The sequence below is a fragment of the Canis lupus genome, chromosome 34 (assembly GCF_003254725.2).
Source record: "Canis lupus dingo isolate Sandy chromosome 34, ASM325472v2, whole genome shotgun sequence".
NCBI lineage: Eukaryota > Metazoa > Chordata > Mammalia > Carnivora > Canidae > Canis > Canis lupus.
The window spans coordinates 11,504,006-11,523,020 of record NC_064276.1 but is presented as its reverse complement, the minus strand read 5'-3'; the positions used below and the strand labels follow the sequence as shown (position 1 = coordinate 11,523,020).

At 53.5% G+C, this 19,015-nt stretch overlaps 1 protein-coding gene across 1 annotated transcript; it reads left to right on the top strand.

Moving 5' to 3' along the window:
• The first annotated feature begins 50 nt into the window (after window positions 1-50).
• On the top strand, window positions 51-16,426 carry TRIP13 (thyroid hormone receptor interactor 13). The gene is made up of 13 exons (XM_025451320.3): window positions 51-263; window positions 1,144-1,309; window positions 2,769-2,898; window positions 3,845-3,900; window positions 4,641-4,731; window positions 6,008-6,080; window positions 8,577-8,640; window positions 9,399-9,485; window positions 9,709-9,815; window positions 11,405-11,558; window positions 13,653-13,765; window positions 14,903-14,972; window positions 15,427-16,426. Exons 1-13 carry the CDS (start codon window positions 172-174, stop codon window positions 15,520-15,522), a joined length of 1,299 nt encoding a protein of 432 aa, XP_025307105.1. The 5' UTR covers window positions 51-171; the 3' UTR covers window positions 15,523-16,426.
• The last annotated feature ends 2,589 nt before the right edge of the window (window positions 16,427-19,015 follow it).

Here is a 19,015-nt window from a genome sequence, read left to right as displayed (position 1 = left end):
CCCTGCCGGCGCCTAGCGCTTCCGGGTCAGGGGTCGGCGCGCGGCACTTTCAAGCGCGGGCGGGCGGCGGGAGCGGCGGCGGCGGGGGTGCTGGTGGCGGTGGCGCTGCAGGGCGCGAGGCGGCGACGGCCACGCTCCGGCCGGGCCCCCGCTGCTCAGGGCGGCGGCGCCATGGACGAGGCGGTGGGCGACCTGAAGCAGGCGCTGCCTTGCGTGGCCGAGGCGCCGACCGTGCATGTGGAGGTGCACCAGCGCAGCTGCAGGTGAGCCCCAGCCCGACCCCGGCCCCGACCCGGGACCCGGACCCGGATCCGGACCCGGACCCCGGCCCTGACTCGTGCGGGCGCTCGCACGGCGCGAGAGAGGACGGGCTGCGGCTCTGGAGGGAGCGCGGGGCCTGCCCCGGGAGATGGGTCTGGGCCTGGGAGCAGGAGCCGCCCTTCCCGAGCTGCTTGCGCCCCCTGGGACGCTCCCGGGCTCCGAGGGTCGCAGAGCGGGGGGATCTGGGTCCCAGGGCCAGCCGGGGTCCCCAAGGGTCCTGAGATTCGCTGCAAGCTGGGCTTCTCTCCAATGAACCACACCCCCGGGGCTCCTGGCAAAAGGCTTCCCGACGCGCTGGGAGGTTTGCTCTTTCACTGTAGCGGTCAGAGCCGGCCCTTCCTGAGCACTGGCTGTGCACTGCCTGGTCCCCAGCACCCGGACGTGCTGACCCACCCTCCCGGCCTGGTCCCCAGCACCCGGACCTGCTGACCCACCCTCCCCGCCTGGTCCCCAGCACCCGGACGTGCTGACCCACCCTCCCCGCCTGGTCTCCAGCACCTGGATGTGCTGACCCACTCTCTCGGCCGGGTCCCCAGCACCTGGACCTGCTGACCCACCTTCCCAGCCTGGTCCCTAGCACTGTGGGTGTGCTGACCCACTCTCCGGGCCACTGGTATAGCAGAAAGCACTGCTGCCACCCCTTTCTCTGAAGGAGAGCATACAGGTCCTGGATCATCCTCCAAGCACTCCCTGTAGCTGCAAGTCAGGTGCAGGTGGATCCGTAGGCAAGAGCTGTGCCATCTGCAGTGGCCTCACTTGCAGGCTTACTCTCACAGTCTAGTAAGCTGAGCCCTTATCCTCCTGTCTCCTTTGTTTTCCCAGCACTGCAAAAAAAGAAGACATTAAGCTGAGTGTAAGAAAGCTACTCAACAGGCATAATATTGTGTTTGGGGACTACAAGTGGAATGAGTTCGATGATCCTTTTCTGGCCAGAAACGTGCAGTCAGTGTCTATTGTCGACACAGAGTTAAAGGTGAAAGACCCACAGGTAATTGGTTCACCATGAAGAGGAATCCCTCATCCCCAGCTGAATATAGAGTCAGCATCACAAGGGCACCTGGCTGGCTCAGTCTGGGGAGCATGTAACCTTGGCCTTAGGTTCAGCAGTTCAGGCTCCACATTAGATGTAGAATTTACTTTTAAAAAGGAAAAAAAAACCAACAAAGTATCAGAAATATTTGCTTGCTTCTTTGGTGATGTGTTGTCAGAAACTGGCAGGTTTATCTGTTGGCTTTTAAGAGGAGCACGGCTCTGTAAAGAGCCAGGTACTGAAGTGGATGTGGCCTTCCTCTTTGGATGCCGCACAGTGGGGTGGTGGGCTGTGCTGATGAGACCCCCGCCCCGGCCCACTCCCTGTTCTTGTGATCAGTGGGGGTCTGGTGTGCTCACTGGGCACAGGACCATAGGAGGCGTGGGGGCTGCAGAGAGGAAGTGGGCTTTCCTTCTAGAAGGTCCTCATTTAGTCCAGTGTGGACTACTCACTCTCCATCTTTGCATGAGAGGGTAGATGCTGTGGGGCCTTTCTGTCACTATGAAGACAACCCAAAGATGGGAAGATGCAGCACCTATGTTTGTGTGGTTCACGTCTCGTAAAGAATCAGTTTGTAGGATTGGCCTGGCACTGAGATTTTGCTTGCAAGGTGGACCTCCCCATCTGTATGCTGGGACTAACGTTTGTGGCTATGTCAGTTTTATCCGTCATCCTAGATTTTGGCTAGCCAGAAGGAACCTGATGAGCTTTCCACAGTGTGGAGGAAGGACAGCTTAACAGCCTAACTGGAGCTAGTAACCATGTTAATGTTCTCATCTTTGACCCTGCAGGTTCAGCTAGAGGAATTGTCTTGATGACAAGTGCGTGGTTTTGTAGAGATACGTGAACGACTTATATATGTTGTTAAGAATAGTTCTATTTGAAATAATTGTTCATCAGTCAGAGGTTGGCTAGGCAAATGATACATCCACACCCAATGTGGAATTGCTAGGAAAAAGCACTGGTCAGATTCCCGTCTACTGACAGAAATGTTTCCAAGCTCTACCGAGGGGGAAAGGCACACTTAGAAATCTGCAGTCAGATGTATTTTGGTCAAATACGTGTGGCTGTGTCATAGACCAGAGCATGGGTGAGGCGGATGTGGAGGCCTTTGGCATTCTTCATTCTGTGTTTTTTGTATTTTTCCACCTATTTTCAGGTTTATGTGAAACTTTCATGATTACAAAGAATAATTAAGGGCTTTCTTGAACAAAAGGGGCGGGGAGAAACAATTTAAAATTAGGTAATCCTAAATTTGAACATAAAAGCTTCTCTTCCTGATCTAAAAACTGTTTTTTGATATTCTGCACGTTTGATCTTTGTTTTTGGAAATTACCATCTAATTTTGATGAGTAGAATTAGGAAGTGAGTTATTTTCAGTTTGCATGGATTTATTTGATCTCTTTTCTCACCACAGCCCATTGATCTGGGTGCTTGCACAATTGCACTGCACGTCTTCCAGCTGAATGAGGGTGGCCCCAGCAGCGAGACTCTAGAGGAGGAAACCGAGAACATCACTGCGGCAAGTCACTGGGTCCTGCCTGCAGGTGCGGGACAGTGATGGTGGGCGGGCCACACCCAGGGACACAACATCAGATGCCGGCATGTGACTCTCCCAAGTTGTTAGCTGAGGGGACTGTATTCATCCCTAGGCTTTTGGGATGTTTTATTTCTTAAAGATGGAAAACATGTCACATAGAGGAGAGGAGAGGTCTCCACTGTGAAACTGTATCCCCTCAGGCAGGTCCCTCTGAGCTGGTGTGGATTGAGAATCTGGAGGTGTTCCTTTTCTGCCCAGTTGGTCACCTGCTGAGCCACTCTTTGCTCCTGCCTTCTCTGTGCTTCTCTGTGGACTTTGCCATAGTTCTAGCAGGTGGAGTCCTGGGGTTAATTCCCTCCTTGGAGTTTATGTCTGAAGTCCTAACAGCTGGACTAGACCGGCCGCTGCCCTGCCCCTGTGCTGGCTAGCAGGGAGAGTGGTCATGGGCCAGGGTCTGCGCTCCTGGCAGAGTGCAGGTCCACAAAAGACAATTGTGTGTGGTAACATGACAAGAAAATAACTATTTTATTGAATTATCTGTCAAAAGTTACGTGACTGGCAGTTATTTAACATCTTTAGTTTTGGGCAGCCCAGGTGGCTCAGCGGTTTAGCGCCGCCTTCAACCCAGGGTGTGATCCTAGAGACCCGGGATGGAGTCCCACATCGGGCTCCCTGCATGGAGCCTACTTCTTCTGCCTGTGTCTCTGCCTCTCTCTGTGTGTGTCTCTCATGAATAAATAAATAAAACCTTTAAAAAAAAAAAAAAGCAACAACTTCAGTTTTAAGAAGAATTGAAATTTTAAGAAAAGTTCAAAAGTTTAACTTTCTTATAGTAAGAATCTCAGCCAGCCACACATGGAGACATGGAGAGCATCCGTGGCTCAGAGCAGACCTCATAGGTCAGTGTAATGCCTCCTTTCCTAAAATTAGGTTTTTGTTTTATTCTCTCCCAGCTGAATTCCATGGGCTTTGGGACAGCCTGGTATATGATGTGGAAGTCAAATCTCATGTAAGTTGCTGTGCTATTTTCCAAGAAGGCCGGTTGTTTAAAGTGGGATCAACATTGTATTGCTCTTCAACATCTTGTAACCCCTTGACTCCAATAGGCTTTGGGAACTTAGGTCCCCCTACAGCCCATGTCCTGCGTATCTGTCCTTGGGTTGTCCCCCAGCAGAGTCAGTCTCGGGGAGAAAGGGGAAGGTGCCCAATATGAAGACAGCTTTCATTGATGGTGCTCTTAAGAACCCACAGGGACTGGGAAGGCAGGGCTGGGGGCAGACAGAGCAGGTGGGCAGGCCCAAGTGAGCACCAGCTCCTCTGAGCCCCCTTCAAGGGGAGGAGTCCTTCTGTAGGCTGTGGGGGACACTGGAGGCCCAGCCCCCCAGACACAGAGTCCTGGCTAGTGTCCTGAGCACACATGCTGTGGCTTACCCACTGCTCTGTTGTCCCCGAGGTGGGAGCTTACTCATCACTTGATAAATCTCGTCATTCTGTATCATCATTTTTAGTCAAAGTGACCTTCGCATTTGTCCTTTGTGCTTACAATAGTAGCAGCCAGCCTATCCTCCTGTTTTGAGTTTCTTCTAAACCGAGAGCCTGTGAGGCATCTGCATGCAGTGGTGCTGGCAGCCTCTGAGGGGTGGCCGGGTGCCCATCTGCCCTCCTTGGGCATGAGCTCTAGCAGCACCTCTGGTGGGAATTCTCTACCCTGTCTGCAGCTTTGACTGCATTTTACCTTTCTTCACTCAGCTCCTCGACTACGTGATGACAACTTTACTGTTCTCAGACAAGAATGTCGACAGCAATCTCATTGCCTGGAACCGGGTAGTGCTGCTGCACGGTAAAGCGTGTGGGGTGTCACTTATATAACAAGATAAACTGTGAAATCGGGCTTTTTTATTTGTCCCATTGACTTCTTTGAGGATTTACCATTCTGTTTTTTGATGCAGCCAGAGTTGTCCTAGAATGTACCTTCCCTGAGGAGCCAATCTAGCTCACATTACTCGGGGCATCTGCTACTTGACCCTTCACTTGGTGGCCACCCACTGCCTTGGGACTTTCCTATGTTATTATCAAACTTTTCAAATAACTGCCTAATTCCCCCAAGTGATCATACGAACCTTAGGGTAGAAGTTGCCTTGTGTTTCTTTGCAGTATCCTTAGAGCTTCACTTTGTGACCGTAAACCACAACAACCATACTTTACTGAAATTCTGTCTGAATCTTCTCTGAGGAAGACACTGGGTTTTTTCTTGATGTCAGTAGTTTGAAAGGAATCCAGAGAATACTCAAATGATAGTGAGGTGGGGTGCAAAGTAATTAGCTTCTTCCACCAGTTAAGGTTATAGGCTGCTGTGCCATCTTAAAGTGTCTTAAGCAGCAGATATTCTCAGCACTACTAGTGCTATTCTCAGTCCTACTAGTTCTGAGTTGGTGATCCACAGGTATTCTAATTAGTGAAAGAGCTCATTTTCTCTTTAGAATTATGTGTTTTTATTTTGTTTTGTTTTTTAATTATCAAGACCGTGTGCAGAAAATCAGAGTTGAATGTCTCTGCGTTACCTGACAGATGCATTTGTTCTTCTACATTGGTAGAAGGCCCCATGCTAAGTGGCACATAGGGAAGAAGCTGTGGGAATGGGGGGGCCCTTGCCTGGCCATGGTTGTGGTTGAGTGTGGGCCTCAGTGAAATGATTGCCACGAGATACACTTGACCTTTCGCAAGGTGCCTCAGTGAGCGGATTTTATAGAGGACCGGGACAAGGATGGTGTCAGTGAAGACAGCGACCAGGAAATGTAGTGCTTGCTTGGGATGCTGAGGAGACCCACGTGCCAGGAAGCAGTGTGGTGTTGGGGTCTTGGAAGCTAAGACCAGAGACACAAGCTGAGTTCAAACTAGGAAGAAATGGAAAAGACTCGTGAAGCCTGTTGTTGACATTTTGTGACATTCACCCTGCTGGCAGACTTCTTTGTGAGTCAGCGAGCAGTACTTGGGGTGATAGCATTCGTAGCATTGAGCGCTGCTCCCCATTTTGTCTGCTGCGGGTAATGCAACTACTGTTATTTCAAGAAACCTGTTGCAGAGCTGACTTAACATTTGCTTGGGTTTTGTTGCAGGTCCTCCGGGAACTGGAAAAACATCCCTGTGTAAAGCATTAGCCCAGAAACTGACCATTAGGCTTTCAAGCAGGTAACGTGGTAATTCGAGAACGGAGAGCTGGACAAGATTGCCTGTTTCTCTGTGGCACAGAGGGGTTTTTATTTTTTCATTGATGTCCCTTGACCCACACGAAATCCCTCTCTTTCAGGCAGGTTAACTAATGCCTCTGTACTCAGCAGTGCCCTGAGACCCTTCTCAGTCATTTTAAATTGATGGTGCTGGCTTTACTTCAAGTATGTGGTCTTTCTGGTGACTGTCCCATACACGTCAGGACACGGTGTCTGCTCTCAGGGATGGAACTCAGCGGCAGCTTGGGATGCATACTGCTCTTGCTGACAGCACTGCTCTGTCACCTGGGAGAGGAGTGGCCAGCCTCTCAGAGTGGGTCTGTTTCTCCATCGTTGTGCTTAGGCACCCTGTGCTCGTTTTTTCAACTACCCCCCATTTTCTAGGAACCCATTTATTCACACGTTCAATCGCCTAATATTGTCCCATGGCCACTTAGGTGCTATTTTGTCTTAATGGGCTTTTAGAATTTTATGTGTTCCATTTTGGGTCATTTTCTAAAATATCTAATCTGCTTTTAATTCCATACAGTGACATCTTCATTTCTGATGGTGTTTTTCTTTTCTGGAGGCTCTGCTTGGTTCCTTTTATGCCTCTCAGGTCTCTCATTGTGCTCTTGCTAAAATGCTCAAGCACTGGCATTTTGACTTCATTCTCTACTAATTCCATCGTTGTTGTCAGTTCTGAGTCTCTTGATTGACGGTTGTTTCTCTTGCTTTGGGGTCAATTTCTGCTTCTTGTCCTATAGGGTAAGTTTTGATTAAAGGCAAGCATTGTTTTTGTTGGGTTTTGTTCTAGCGAGTATTTCAGTTACTTGTGATTTGGTGTGATCCTCTTAAGGTTTGTTTTTAAGCTTTGTTGGAGAGAGCTCTAGACCGAATGTTGAACCGAGGCCCTTCCGGGGTCTCAGCCTGGCACCCTGAGTGATAGCAGGTACTGTCCACTGGGGCCATTGGGAACGTGAACGTCCCAGCTGCGAATGCCTGGAACTGTGTGGCTCTCGGCTCTCCAGCCTCATGGGATTTCCCCTTTGAAGCATACTCTAGTGTTCAGAAAAGACCCAGAAGGACCCCGTGATGATTCCTAGAGTTTTAGTCCTGCTTATCTGCGCCCCTTCTTCAACTCTGCTCTGCAGACCCCAGCTGCTTCAGGCTTCTGGAACTCAGGCCTGTGTGTCCAAGTCCACCCAGCGGCTGCGCACTTCTTGGGTCCCCTCCAGGGTTGTGGTTGGAAGGTGCTGCAGGCAGAGAGCCAGAGCAGTTGTTGGGCTCCCTCAGTCCCGTGTGGGTTAACAGTCCTTCATGTCTGCTGTCCAGTCCCTTCACATATGCTGTTGCAGTTTTGTCTCTTGTTCTCTGGTTGATTAATTTGGAGAGTTAATCTGATACTTATTGCTCCAGTATGACTTTAGAAGAGGGAATCCTATGAGGTGTACTTTAATCTATTTTATTTCTTTTAAAGGATTTAAGTATTTTTATGTAGGGAAATTGCTCTATTTCTACTGTTTATTCTATGTTTAACAACTTGGTTTTCATCTTGACTTATTGAAATGCACCCATGTTTTCAAGATCTCTTGGGGCCGTTTCCTAAAACACCAGAGACTAAGGATGTTACTAATAAATACATCTGTACAACCATCTAGAAATATGCATTTATTTTGTGGCTTATAAATTGTAAGAATAAACCTTAGCCTTTGTTGCTTTTCTTATCAAAATGCTTTAGAATTAAACATTAACATTCAGGCCATCTTTATATCGTTAGGTTGTTTCTCTCTTTCCTCTTTTGTAAACAGAAAAGAAGTGATTTGGAAGTGATTATTTTTCTCGTGTGGACTTTCAAGGTGCTGGGGACCTGGCTTAGCTTCCCTTCTGCCTCAGTCTCACCCTGTTTGATTTTAGTTAGAACTAAGCCCATGCAGGTCTCGGCCACCTCCAGTGTGCAAAGAGGGTCAGCACTAGATTACAGTCAGTATGTGGAACGTCACTATGACATTCACTTTGGAGCGTCTGGGCACCCCAGGGCTCAGGCAGTGATTCTGTGTTAGGAAACAGATTGTCACGCTCATTTTGGTTTTACAGAAGAAGGAAAGCTTATTCAGCTCCAGCAAACAACTTCTGATGATGTTTTGTTTGGCTTCTTATAACACTAGGGGTGTAAACTGTGAGTAGGTTAGAAGTAAGGGAGATTTTACTCTTGCTTTGATTCAAATGAAGCTGTTATTCAATTCAAAACACTTTGTTTGCTTCAACCAGAACCACCGACCGTATGTCATTAAGTTTTCATAATTATTGGAGCCCTCGTTAGTATTATCTTGAGGTGATTCATGATTACTTCCAGCCTGGTTGGTAGCTGGTGATATAACCAGTTAGTGGGCAGTGTGAAAGAAGGAGTGGTTGCCACTGGAGGTGCCATAGGAATGATTTATAGACCGATTGTCTTAACTTTGTTTTATCTTCCCAGGTACCAGTATGGCCAACTAATTGAAATAAACAGCCACAGCCTCTTTTCTAAGTGGTTTTCAGAAGTAAGTATTGGCATCACTTCTACTTCTCAGGATTGCTGACCACGTAGTTGAAAAGGTCCCACGTAGTAGGCAAACTTCCTTTACCAGGAGCATTAGAAATGGTAACACATGACAGTGGGGCTGACTTAAGGGTCAGAGAGAAGTCCCGGAACTAAGCAGTAACTTGGAAATAGTGTGAGACTTGAGAGGACCCTCTGCTGGTCACATCCAGACCTTTGGGTGGGGCAGATCCTCAGCTTAGGGAGGGGACCCACATTCTAGCAAGGGTCACATCCTCAGCTGAGCATGCCCTCGGGGCTCAGCCAGGGTGATGTTGTAGGGGCCCCTCACCCAGGAGAGCTCTACGCAGGTGCCTGTGTCAGAAGATCCCTCTGGGGTGGTGAGCCAGTATGGGGAGCCCCTGTAAGGTGTGCACCCACCAGCTTATATGTTTGCATCCATGACCCATCTTGTTCCCGGTCATGGGGACGGTGTGTAAAGAGAAGGAGGAAGTGCACTGAGGTGTGAGGCGCTCATGCCAAGTGGCCCGGAGCTGAGCCAGTGTGGGTCCAGACTCGCTGCCCTGGCACATGGAGCAGGACAAGGTGGCATGTGGGTCGGCCTTCTCCCATGTGGCCCCACCTTCTGGGATTTAGGGATTTCTCCAAGGGGCCCTCAGGAGACAGTGGGCTTGTGGGGCCCCCTGGCTCCGACCGAGCTGGGTAGGGACCACGGATTCGAAAGTGCAAGTCAACACTGAAGGATCATTTCGGTTCCAGAGTGGCAAGCTGGTAACAAAGATGTTCCAGAAGATTCAGGACTTAATTGATGACAAAGATGCCCTGGTATTTGTGCTGATTGATGAGGTAAGCATGTCTGGACATCACACCTGGGACTGATGCAAATCCAAGCACTGGCTGAGCCTGGCCTCCATCCGGCATTGCAATCACGCAGCCCGCTCCTCCTGGGCGTCCTACGCAGGGCGCTCCCAGCATGGCAAGCTTACACGTGCATGCACCTGTTCCTCACTTGCTCAGTTGATGTTCTTGGGGCAACGTCCCAGGGGAACCTTTTGTCCCGTCCCCACAGGTGGAGAGCCTCACGGCCGCCCGCAATGCTTGCAGAGCAGGCACCGAGCCTTCAGATGCCATTCGCGTGGTCAACGCCGTCTTGACCCAGATCGATCAGATTAAGAGGTAATGGTGATGTGGTGGCGGCACATGAGGAGCCAAGGCAGAGTGTGAGGGGCCTGCACACCCCTAGGTCTTAACTCTGCCTCCTGTTTATGGAGATGGGGTTGCTGCTGCTGAGTATTGGTTCTGTCTACGCCCATGTGAGGTAGTGTATCTGTTACATGCAGAGCTTAGGAATTAAGTACTTGTACTAAACTACTAAAAACATAAAGCGAAGCTTGAGTGTAAAAGGTGGTCACAGCTGGGTTGGGGCCCTGCCCTCCAGAGTGGCACTCAGGAGCCAGCTTGCTACGTGTGGACTTGCAAGGAACTGAGCTGTACTAAGGGCTCTTTGCTCCAGGCCTTCGGGGAAGTTTCACCACAGAGAGGCTCTGGTTGCCTAAGATACTGCTATCGGCTGTTGGGGTGGGCTGCGAGGCCACTTGTGTGAGGTACGGGCCCACCCGTACCTCCTGCCCTGTCCCCATCTGGCTTCCACCCCCGCCTCCTTCACCTGAGGGCCATTGCTCTCCAAGGAGTTGGCGACAGCATCTGACCCCAGCAAACCTCTCCTGCCTCCACTCTCCAGGCCACCTCAGTTTCTGCCGCTGGCCTCTCCTCTCTTCAGGCGGCCTGGGCAGCCCATGCCTGGCCTTCTACCCTCTTCTGTCGCTCAGCCTTCAGAGGCCTGTGGTCTTCTTGGGCCAGGTCAGGTGCACTCATTCAGCACTGAAACCCCCACATCCAGGGCTCCCAGGGCATGGATGGCCTTGTGGGGTACCACTACTCGAGCCAATAGGTGGGGCCCCACGCCCCTGGGACCTTGTAGGGTAGGCTCCAGAGGGGATGGTGACACGTGGGCGTCCGGTCTTGTGCACCTTCCTGTCCCCTTTACTTCAGGTCCCTCGGGGTGACTCTTCCCAGCCAGCCTTCGTGTGGGTCTGACTCCTGGGCTCCTAGGATCCAAGCACTCCCTGCCCCCACCCTCACTGGTTCACCCCTGCTCACCCTGCGTTATGCATCCAGCAGCTAAAGCTGGCCCTCTGGCCCCAGGGGACCCTGTGGCGTCCACCGCCCGCGAGCCTCCGCCACTGTCTTATACCTGCTCTGTGCTGGCCCACATCAGTGAGCAGACTAGACAAAGGTGCCTTTTCGCGCAGCTTCAGAGCTAGAGGGGAAGGAGCTGGTACCTAGGATAAATAGTCTGCTTCATGACATGTGGAGGTCATGAGAACGTGTTTAGAGCAGTTACTGGGCAGGTTGATGGGGTGGTCAGGGCTCTGCACACAGGTGAGAGCTGGGCCGCGCTGTGGCTGAGGGAGGAGAAGGACAGTTAAGGTTGGGGGGGGGGGGCGCGCTGGTACCTAGGAGAACTTTCCAGAAGGCAGAGGAGTAGAGGATCTGCTTGGTGTCCTGTGTCGCCGTCAAGAGAGCCTGGTGGAAGTCGGAGTCCGGCAGGTGCTCAGGCATGAGCCTCGGAAGGCCATATGGGCTGGTGTCGGGACATGGAGTGCAGCCTGCTGGAACGCTGGCTGAACACTGGGACCTCCAGGAGCAGGGGGTGTGAGGGAGTCATGGAGGCACCTGGTGACTGGCACGTCCTCTGCCTCCAGGCACTGCAACGTGGTGATTCTGACTACTTCTAACATCACGGAGAGGATTGACGTGGCCTTTGTGGACAGGGCTGACATCAGGCAATACATCGGGCCACCCTCTGCAGCAGCCATTTTCAAAATCTACCTCTCCTGTTTGGAAGAACTGATGAAGGTACTGGCTGTCCTTTCATTCTTTTAGCAGTGGATTTCTGGTGTTCTGTTCTGTTTGTTCCCTAACATAGCTCAGAATAGATCTTCCAACACGGAGTTAGTTATCTGATCATGACGTTAACCCTCTTAGGTTGAAAACTGCAGATATGACTTGCAGGTTGAGTTGATATTTGAAATTGTGGCCACTGATTCATTAAGTCAGCCTGACTAGAGGTCACAGTTCACAGGGATCCTGATTGGAGGTCATAGCACACGGGGAGGTCAGCCTGACTGGAGGTCACGGTGCTCGGGGAAGTCAACCTGATCAGAGGTCATGGCCCACGGGGAGGTCAGCCTGACTGGAGGTCACAGTTCACAGGGATCCTGACTGGAGGTCACAGCATACGGGGAGGTCAGCCTGACTGGAGGTCACGGTGCTCAGGGATGTCAGCCTGACCAGAGGTCACAGTGCACGGGAGGTCAGCCTGACCAGAGGTCATGGCGCTTGGGGAGGTCAGCCTGACCGGAGGTCACGGCGCTTGGGGAGGTCAGCCTGACCGGAGGTCATGGCGCTTGGGGAGGTCAGCCTGACCGGAGGTCACGGTGCTCAGGAAAGTCAGCCTGACCGGAGGTCACGGCGCTCAGGGAGGTCAGCCTGACCGGAGGTCACGGCGCTCGGGGACGTCAGCCTGACCGGAGGTCATGGCGCATGGAGGAACCCCGCCTGGCACCACGGAGCTGGGGCCCCAATGCCCCCAGCAACGATGACGTCACCCATGGTGGGCATGGGAGAACTGGTCGTGGTGTGTGCATCCCACCTTTTCTGTGGCAGAGAGAAAGGGAGGTGCCCTATGGAGCTGTGATTTGAGGTCCTTGGTAAACTTCAGAAAGTGTCGCTGTCGGGAAGTCGGCATGGTGAGATCCTGCTGGCAGTCACAAGGGCATGGAGGCTGTGCATCCAGGAGATGCTCTAAGGCTTAGACAAACGTATAGACTTTTCTAGGAGCTGAGCATGTGGGGCAGGGGTGGTTCTTTAGATGGTTTACAGGGAATGAAGACATTCTGGTGGCCTAGTGCAGATTTGGCTGCTCCTGAAGGCTGTCACCTGAGACTGGCCCACTGTGTCAGGAGCCAGCAGTTCTCGTGTGCCTGGATGGCCTGTGTCGCGGGGGGGGGGGGGGGCGTCCCAGGAAGGCTGCAGGGGGCCTGAGGGACTGTCACTTTAGAAAGAGGAGAACAAGGAATGCCTGGGTGGCTCAGTGGTTGAGCGTCTGCCTTCGGCCTAGGGCGTATGATCCTAGAGTCCCGGGATGGAGTCCCACATCGGGCTCCCTGTATGGAGGCTGCTTCTCTCTCTTCCTGTGTCTCTGCCTGTGTCTCTGTGTCTCTCATGAATAATAAATAAATAAAAATGGAAGGAAGGAAGGAAGGAAGGAAGGAAAAGAAAGAGAGAAGGAAGGAAGGGAGGAAGGAAGGAAGGAAGGAAGGGAGGGAAAGAAAGGAAAGAAAGGAAAGAAAGAAAACACTCCTAACACAAACCATGTTTCTTAAATTTACCCACAGTCTTCACCAACCCTCCAAAAAGAGTTCACGTGAGGAGTCATTCCACAGTGGTCACTGGGCACCCTGATGCGTTTAGCCTGGGCGGGAATTCAGGGGCCCAAGTCCAGGGTCAGGCTGCACCATTGGACCACACAACAGTCTGATCATAAAAATTATGCATGGAGACTGTCCTAGAAAGGCCAGCTCAGGCCAGGTCCTGGCTCCTGGGCCAGCTCTGCTCTCCTGGGCTAAGGTGTAGCACTGAAGCCAGGACCAGGCAGGCCTGGGCCCCCCAAATCCCTCCCTGCCATGACAATGCAGTCAAGACACCTCCTGACCAAAGGCACAGAAGAGGGTGGGCTGCTGCTCCCTGAGGCGTGGTTTTCCCTGTCTTGGAAGGAGTGGGGGTGTGCATATGAGCAAGAGGGGAGCGGCCGGCAGCTGGTGTGGCTGCGCCCGCACTGCCATGGGATGGCATGTGGTCGCCTGCTCCCTGGGTGCCGTCCCCGTGGCTGACAGGGAGGGCACACTCTGCCCTGCCGAGCCTGCCGTAATGCCCTGTCTCTGTCTCCAGTGTCAGATCATATACCCTCGCCAGCAGCTGCTGACCCTCCGGGAGCTGGAGATGATTGGCTTCATTGAAAACAACGTGTCGAAGTTGAGCCTTCTCCTGAGTGAAATTTCAAGGTATGAATTGACTTCGTTGCACCAAGAAAAGTGCCTCCGTTGTGGTGATGGGCAGGGCGTAGCTGGCTGTAGCAGCCTGAGGTGGCAGTTTGCTGTCCAGGGGCAGGGAGTTGAATCCTGAGGCCTCTGTCCTGTACGTGTCAAGGGCCCTTGACCACCGCGGTCTCGGGTTCCTGGGCCAGAGTGTCAGCTGCCCTCCCACAGGCGGCTTTCAAACCTTGGAAACAGCACGGTGCTTCTGTCTGTAAAGGTAGACATTCAAATCAAGGCTCTCGACATCTCAATGGTTTCTAAAATGGTATTTGTAAAATGTGTACAAACTGTCAAGAAGAAAACATGGGAAGCTTCTGTTTGAGCAAGCGGAGTAAAGAACTGCAGCGTCCTGTGCTTGGTGCTTTGGGAGGGGAAGGAGAGAGCACACCCAGAGCCCTGGCTGTCAGGAGGGACGTGCTCTGCACTGAGCCTCGAGGGGGGGGGGGGCCGCACGTGTGTGGGGGCCCACGACTACAGTGCTGTCAGCCTCCCAGATGGCTTGGGTGATTGAGGGCATGAGGAGGGAAGGCAGGGAGATGGAGCAGAGCCTCAAAGGACAGAACTGTGATAAACTGGAGAGAGATGGGGTGGCAAGGGGACCTCAGCTGGGTCATGCTACAGAGATGAGGTGACCTGTGTGCAAGGGGACCAGGTGCCCTGTGTGCAAGGGGACCTTAGCTGGGTCATGCTGCAGAGATGAGGTAGCCACAGTCCCCAGGCCGCGTTCTGCCCAGGGAGCATGAACTTTCTGAAGCCATGAGGCTTGTGGAAGGTTTTGAACAAAGGGATAGCCTGATGAACATTGTTTTTTGGGTAAATCTGTTGAAGAGATTTAAACTGATTGACAAGGGGCCGGGAGGGGCATTCAGACACTTGTGCAAAAGTACTAGACTCGGAGCAGCCTGGTACCTGGGGGCTGTGCCGCTGGCGGTGCCTATGGTGTCATGTGCGCGCTCCAAGGCAGGTGGCATGTCGTCCCGCCTTGGGCCATAGCTGGGGACTGGGGGAGACCAGCCCCCTTCGAGATCCACTGGTGGGGGGACAACGTTCAGAGATGAGGGAACCCGGCTTGAACCTGTTCCCCAAACCTGGTTCTGCCCACAGGAAGAGTGAGGGCCTCAGTGGCCGCGTCCTGAGAAAACTCCCTTTTCTGGCTCACGCGCTGTACATCCAGGTGAGTCTTCCGCGGCCGTCCCTGCCTCTGGCTCTCTGCCTTCCCTGCCACTGCTCTGTGTGGCAGGGCAGGGCCTCGCTGGGCATCGCATGGGACACCATTGACCTGATTTCTCTCCATTTTTAAGAGATGGGCTCCTGGGCAAGAGGAGGCTTATGGCTCGCTGCCTCTGTGGTGACCAGGGGGTGCTGGCAACTCACACACGTCCGTGGCTCACTGAGAGCCATACTGGCCCTCCCTGACCCTCGCTGACCCTCCCTGGCCCTCCCTGGCCCTCTCTGACTCTCCCTGGCCCACCCTGGCCCTCCCCAGCCCTCCCTGCCCCACTCGGAGCACCCATGCAAAATAGCACGGTGGAGTCCCCCTGCCTGCCCCATGCTGTGGCTGTGCCCCTGCAGCTGCTAGTGGCCCTGGCGAGGGCAGGCACAGCCCACGTGCCCGTATCTCCTTCTAGGCCCCCACCGTCACCATTGAGGGCTTCCTCCAGGCCCTGTCTCTGGCAGTGGACAAGCAGTTTGAAGAGAGGAAGAAGCTCTCATCTTGCATTTGATCTGGGCTCCTGGCCCCAGGATTTCTAATTGTGAACACGACCGGAAGTGATGTCACTCCTCACGGCAGCAACTGCCCAGAAATCTCCCAACACTCGGCCCAGGTGTACAGGCCAGAAGCCCACAAGGCTGAGCAGTGTTCACAGACATGTGTTATTATTTACGTGTTTTTAAGACAAACAGCCTGTTGTGTTCACTGTTTTGAAAGACGATCACTTAAGTTCTGTCTTGTAAAGAACCGTCTTGTGCTCATTTCATTCTGTGTCTGGTCGATTGGACACAAAATGCTGACAAATGCTGGAAGAAGGCAGTTAACATAGGTTTTAAGAAACAAAAGAGAAAACTTACCTCCTTAAAGAAGAATGTAATCATAGCATTAAAAATGCCCACCTCACTGAAGCCAGAAGGCAGCCTTTGCTTCCTGCCCCGAGCTTGTTTTGTTTACCGCAAACATTTCAGACCCATGAATAAAGAACACCCTATTCCTGTGTCCTGAGACTTGAGACAAAAATTGCAGGTAGAGCATTCTTCGCGATACTCTGCTGGTGCTGTTTGAGGGAAAGGTTCAGCCTCCGCGTCTGGGGGCCGGTGCCACACCCCTTGGCGTCTGCAACAGGTGGTGTCGTGCAGCCTGTCGTGCAGTAGTGCTGCCTGTCGCGTCGTTCCTTCCCTCACTTGCCCGTGGCTCCAGTGCAGATTCACATGAACAATGTAAAGTAGCTGAGAATCAGGGTGTCTCATGGAATGCCAGGTTTTGCTCTTATCTGATGTTAAAATTCTGTTTGTGTTTTATATACGTCTCTGAGGAACATGTTACTCTTTGTTACAGAACTTTGTAAGTACTAAAACTTTTTCCCCAGACTTTTCTCACTCTGAATTTTATTAAAATATTATTCACATGAATAATTAGCCTTGAACCTGTGCCATGCTTTGAGTTGTAGGAGGGGACTGTGCCCGTTTGTGGGAATGGCACCACGAACCAGATTCAAAGCCTGGAGCCTTCCTGCCTGGAGACCAGAGCCTGGCCCTCTGGTTCCCTTGAGACCCTGAAGTGGGGGTCAGGAAAAGGGGCGCACCATGCTCCAGGATCAGGGACCCTGAGACAACTTCATCTGGCCAGTTTGCTACTGAAATGCCTGCTACCTGGGTGCCCAGATGGAAGGAAGGGGCCAAGGCCCTGGGCTGGTGCAGGTGGGCAGAAAGACGGGGGTGTGGGGGGGGTAGGTGGCAGGGGGAGGAAGGGCCCGGAGGGACAGACCAGGTGGGCACAGGGCCCTAGAGGCCAGCCCCACAGGCAGAGGATGATAAATCTAAGGGGGGGTAGGGTCCACCAGACCAAGACCCGTTTCTCAGAAAGTAGTTTCCAGACGCTCTTGGGTGCATCTGATGCGTCTGCCTGTGGGCCACTAGAGGGTGACACTGCCCCATGCAGTGGGACAGGAGGGGTTTCCAGGGTTCAGCAAGGGCCCTGGTGTAGACAGACCAACTGGTCAGCAGAGGCCCTCTCTTCTCCCCATGTGGCATGTGTGTCCACATGTGTTTGTGCCTTGGGACGTGTGTAGGTACGGACTTCCCACCTCTTGGGAGCCAGCAGGGGCCGCGGGGACACAAGTGTTCTCAGCCTGTCATGCTTCCTTAGGACCTAGCTCACAGGTGAGTTTAAGAAGCTGTAGGGGCCAATCCCACCCACTCAGCTGTCCTGAGGGGCCTGCTGGAGACGGGTGGGCCAAAGTGTAAGAAGGGGGCCACACTGGGCCCCCGGACAGAGGACACAAGCCCAGTCTCCTTCCTGGCACAGGCTGTTGTGGGCACTTCATGGGTGGTGGCCCCAACTCCCCACGTGCTCGTCGCTGGGCACGGCTAGGTGCTCCTAGGGGCTCCCTGCCCTGGGGGCAGGTTCTTGAGGGGCAGCTGGACCATGTCCCTGTGGTGGGCAGCCCATTCCGCATTGGAGAAACAGGCCAGAGCGCTGCCTCCCTGCCGCAGCTGCCTGGGGGCCGTGAGCTTGATCCATGGGGAGATGAGCACCACACAGGCAAGGTCTCTTCTGAGTCCTCCAAATCAGGGAGCACGAGCCACAACCCGAGGCCCCCTAGACCACCGTAGCCACGAGGCTGTGCCTGGCGAAGGGGTGTGGGCACCAGGGCCAGTGGGGCCACCGCATAGCCAAGCCTGAGGATGTCCACGGTCATCACAGGGTTGTGGTCCCAGAAGTTCCAGGCAGCGAATGAACAGGAATGGGAGGGGCGCCCCCTGCCCCCTTCTACCACGTGCTGCTGGAGGCTGGGTTCCCAGGTGGTCTCCTGCTCTCTCCCAATGGGCGGGACCCGATGTAGAGAACTCGGCGCAATCTCAAGCGCAGCCAGGAGATGCAGGTGGCGCTGTGGCCATGTGGGCCCTCAAGCACCGAGGCCTGGTCCCTAGCCCCCTGTGCCCACCCACCCTCCTTGGCTGCCATGGCTCCACCTGGCCTCCAAGGGCCTTTGCACCAGGGGTTGCTCATTCCCCGGTCTTTGCTGAGGGATCCAACCCCATGTCCCAAGGAAGCACCTGAAGTCCCGAAGGCTTGCAGGCCTGTCTTTCCCTCCAGCTCCCTCGCAGCATCCTGGGGTTGGGCAGGTCCCCAGCTGTGCTCTTCAGCCCTGGTTTGGGGCCATGGCTAGAGGCTAGAAGGTCCGACGGGTCTGGGGTAGACTCGGGGCCCGTTCACCCAGACGGTGTATCCCTGGGTAATGGTCTGGGATCCCACAGGGGCACTGAATGGTGGGGTCTCCGCAGAGCACTCAACCATCTTGGGTCCAGCTGCTCAACCACAGAATTCTCTGCTTTTCTGCTGTGTAAGCTGTGCTTCCCTGAGCATCTGCAGACTCTGGCCCTCACGCTCCCCCGCGGTCATCCCTTTCATGCACACAGGACACCCTCGAACCTTAGTAACCACCACCCACCGCCCTGTCCTTACATTGGTCATTCCTGCGAGCACCTCACACCCCTCTGGCTCCTGTGCAGGTGACAGCCAGCCTCCTCTGTCCCTGCTGGCTGAGCACCTTCCCCACCAGGTGGTGAGCACCCCACCCAGGGAAGAAGCAGGATTTGGCAAGGACGCCTTCAGACTGCCAAGCAGACTCAACCCTTTGCACTTAGCCACAGGGCCACCGGAGCCAAGACGGGCCATCGGCAGAGGCCCTGTGGGGAGAAAAGACTGGCCCCTTGCACTACTGTGGGGGTCACTTCGGAGCAAATGCGTCCCATGGATGCTGGTGAGAAATTCAAGACTGGGTGGCAGAGGGAGGTCTTCGTGTCTCGGCACAGCGAGCAGCATGGGTACCATGCTCCCTTGTCCCTCTTGTTGCCGTGCCCCGCAGGGCCACGACCTGGACCAACAGTACAGATGGAACCTTCTCTGCCTCGCGGGCTCTCACCAAGGGCTGGAAACCCTTCTCCAGCAGGTGAGTCCCATCTGCAGTCATGTGCCCGTTTTCGCTGCCACGTGAGTTT

What these genes read in the sequence shown, in the direction of transcription:
- TRIP13 (XM_025451320.3), top strand. Translation starts at nt 172, where the DNA reads ATGGACGAGGCGGTGGGCGACCTGAAGCAGGCGCTGCCTTGCGTGGCC. An exon ending in TAAAGGTGAAAGACCCACAG is followed by an intron (nt 1,310 to 2,768) that starts GTAATTGGTTCA and finishes TTCTCACCACAG; the next exon opens with CCCATTGATCTGGGTGCTTG. An exon ending in CTCCTGAGTGAAATTTCAAG is followed by an intron (nt 13,766 to 14,902) that starts GTATGAATTGAC and finishes TTCTGCCCACAG; the next exon opens with GAAGAGTGAGGGCCTCAGTG.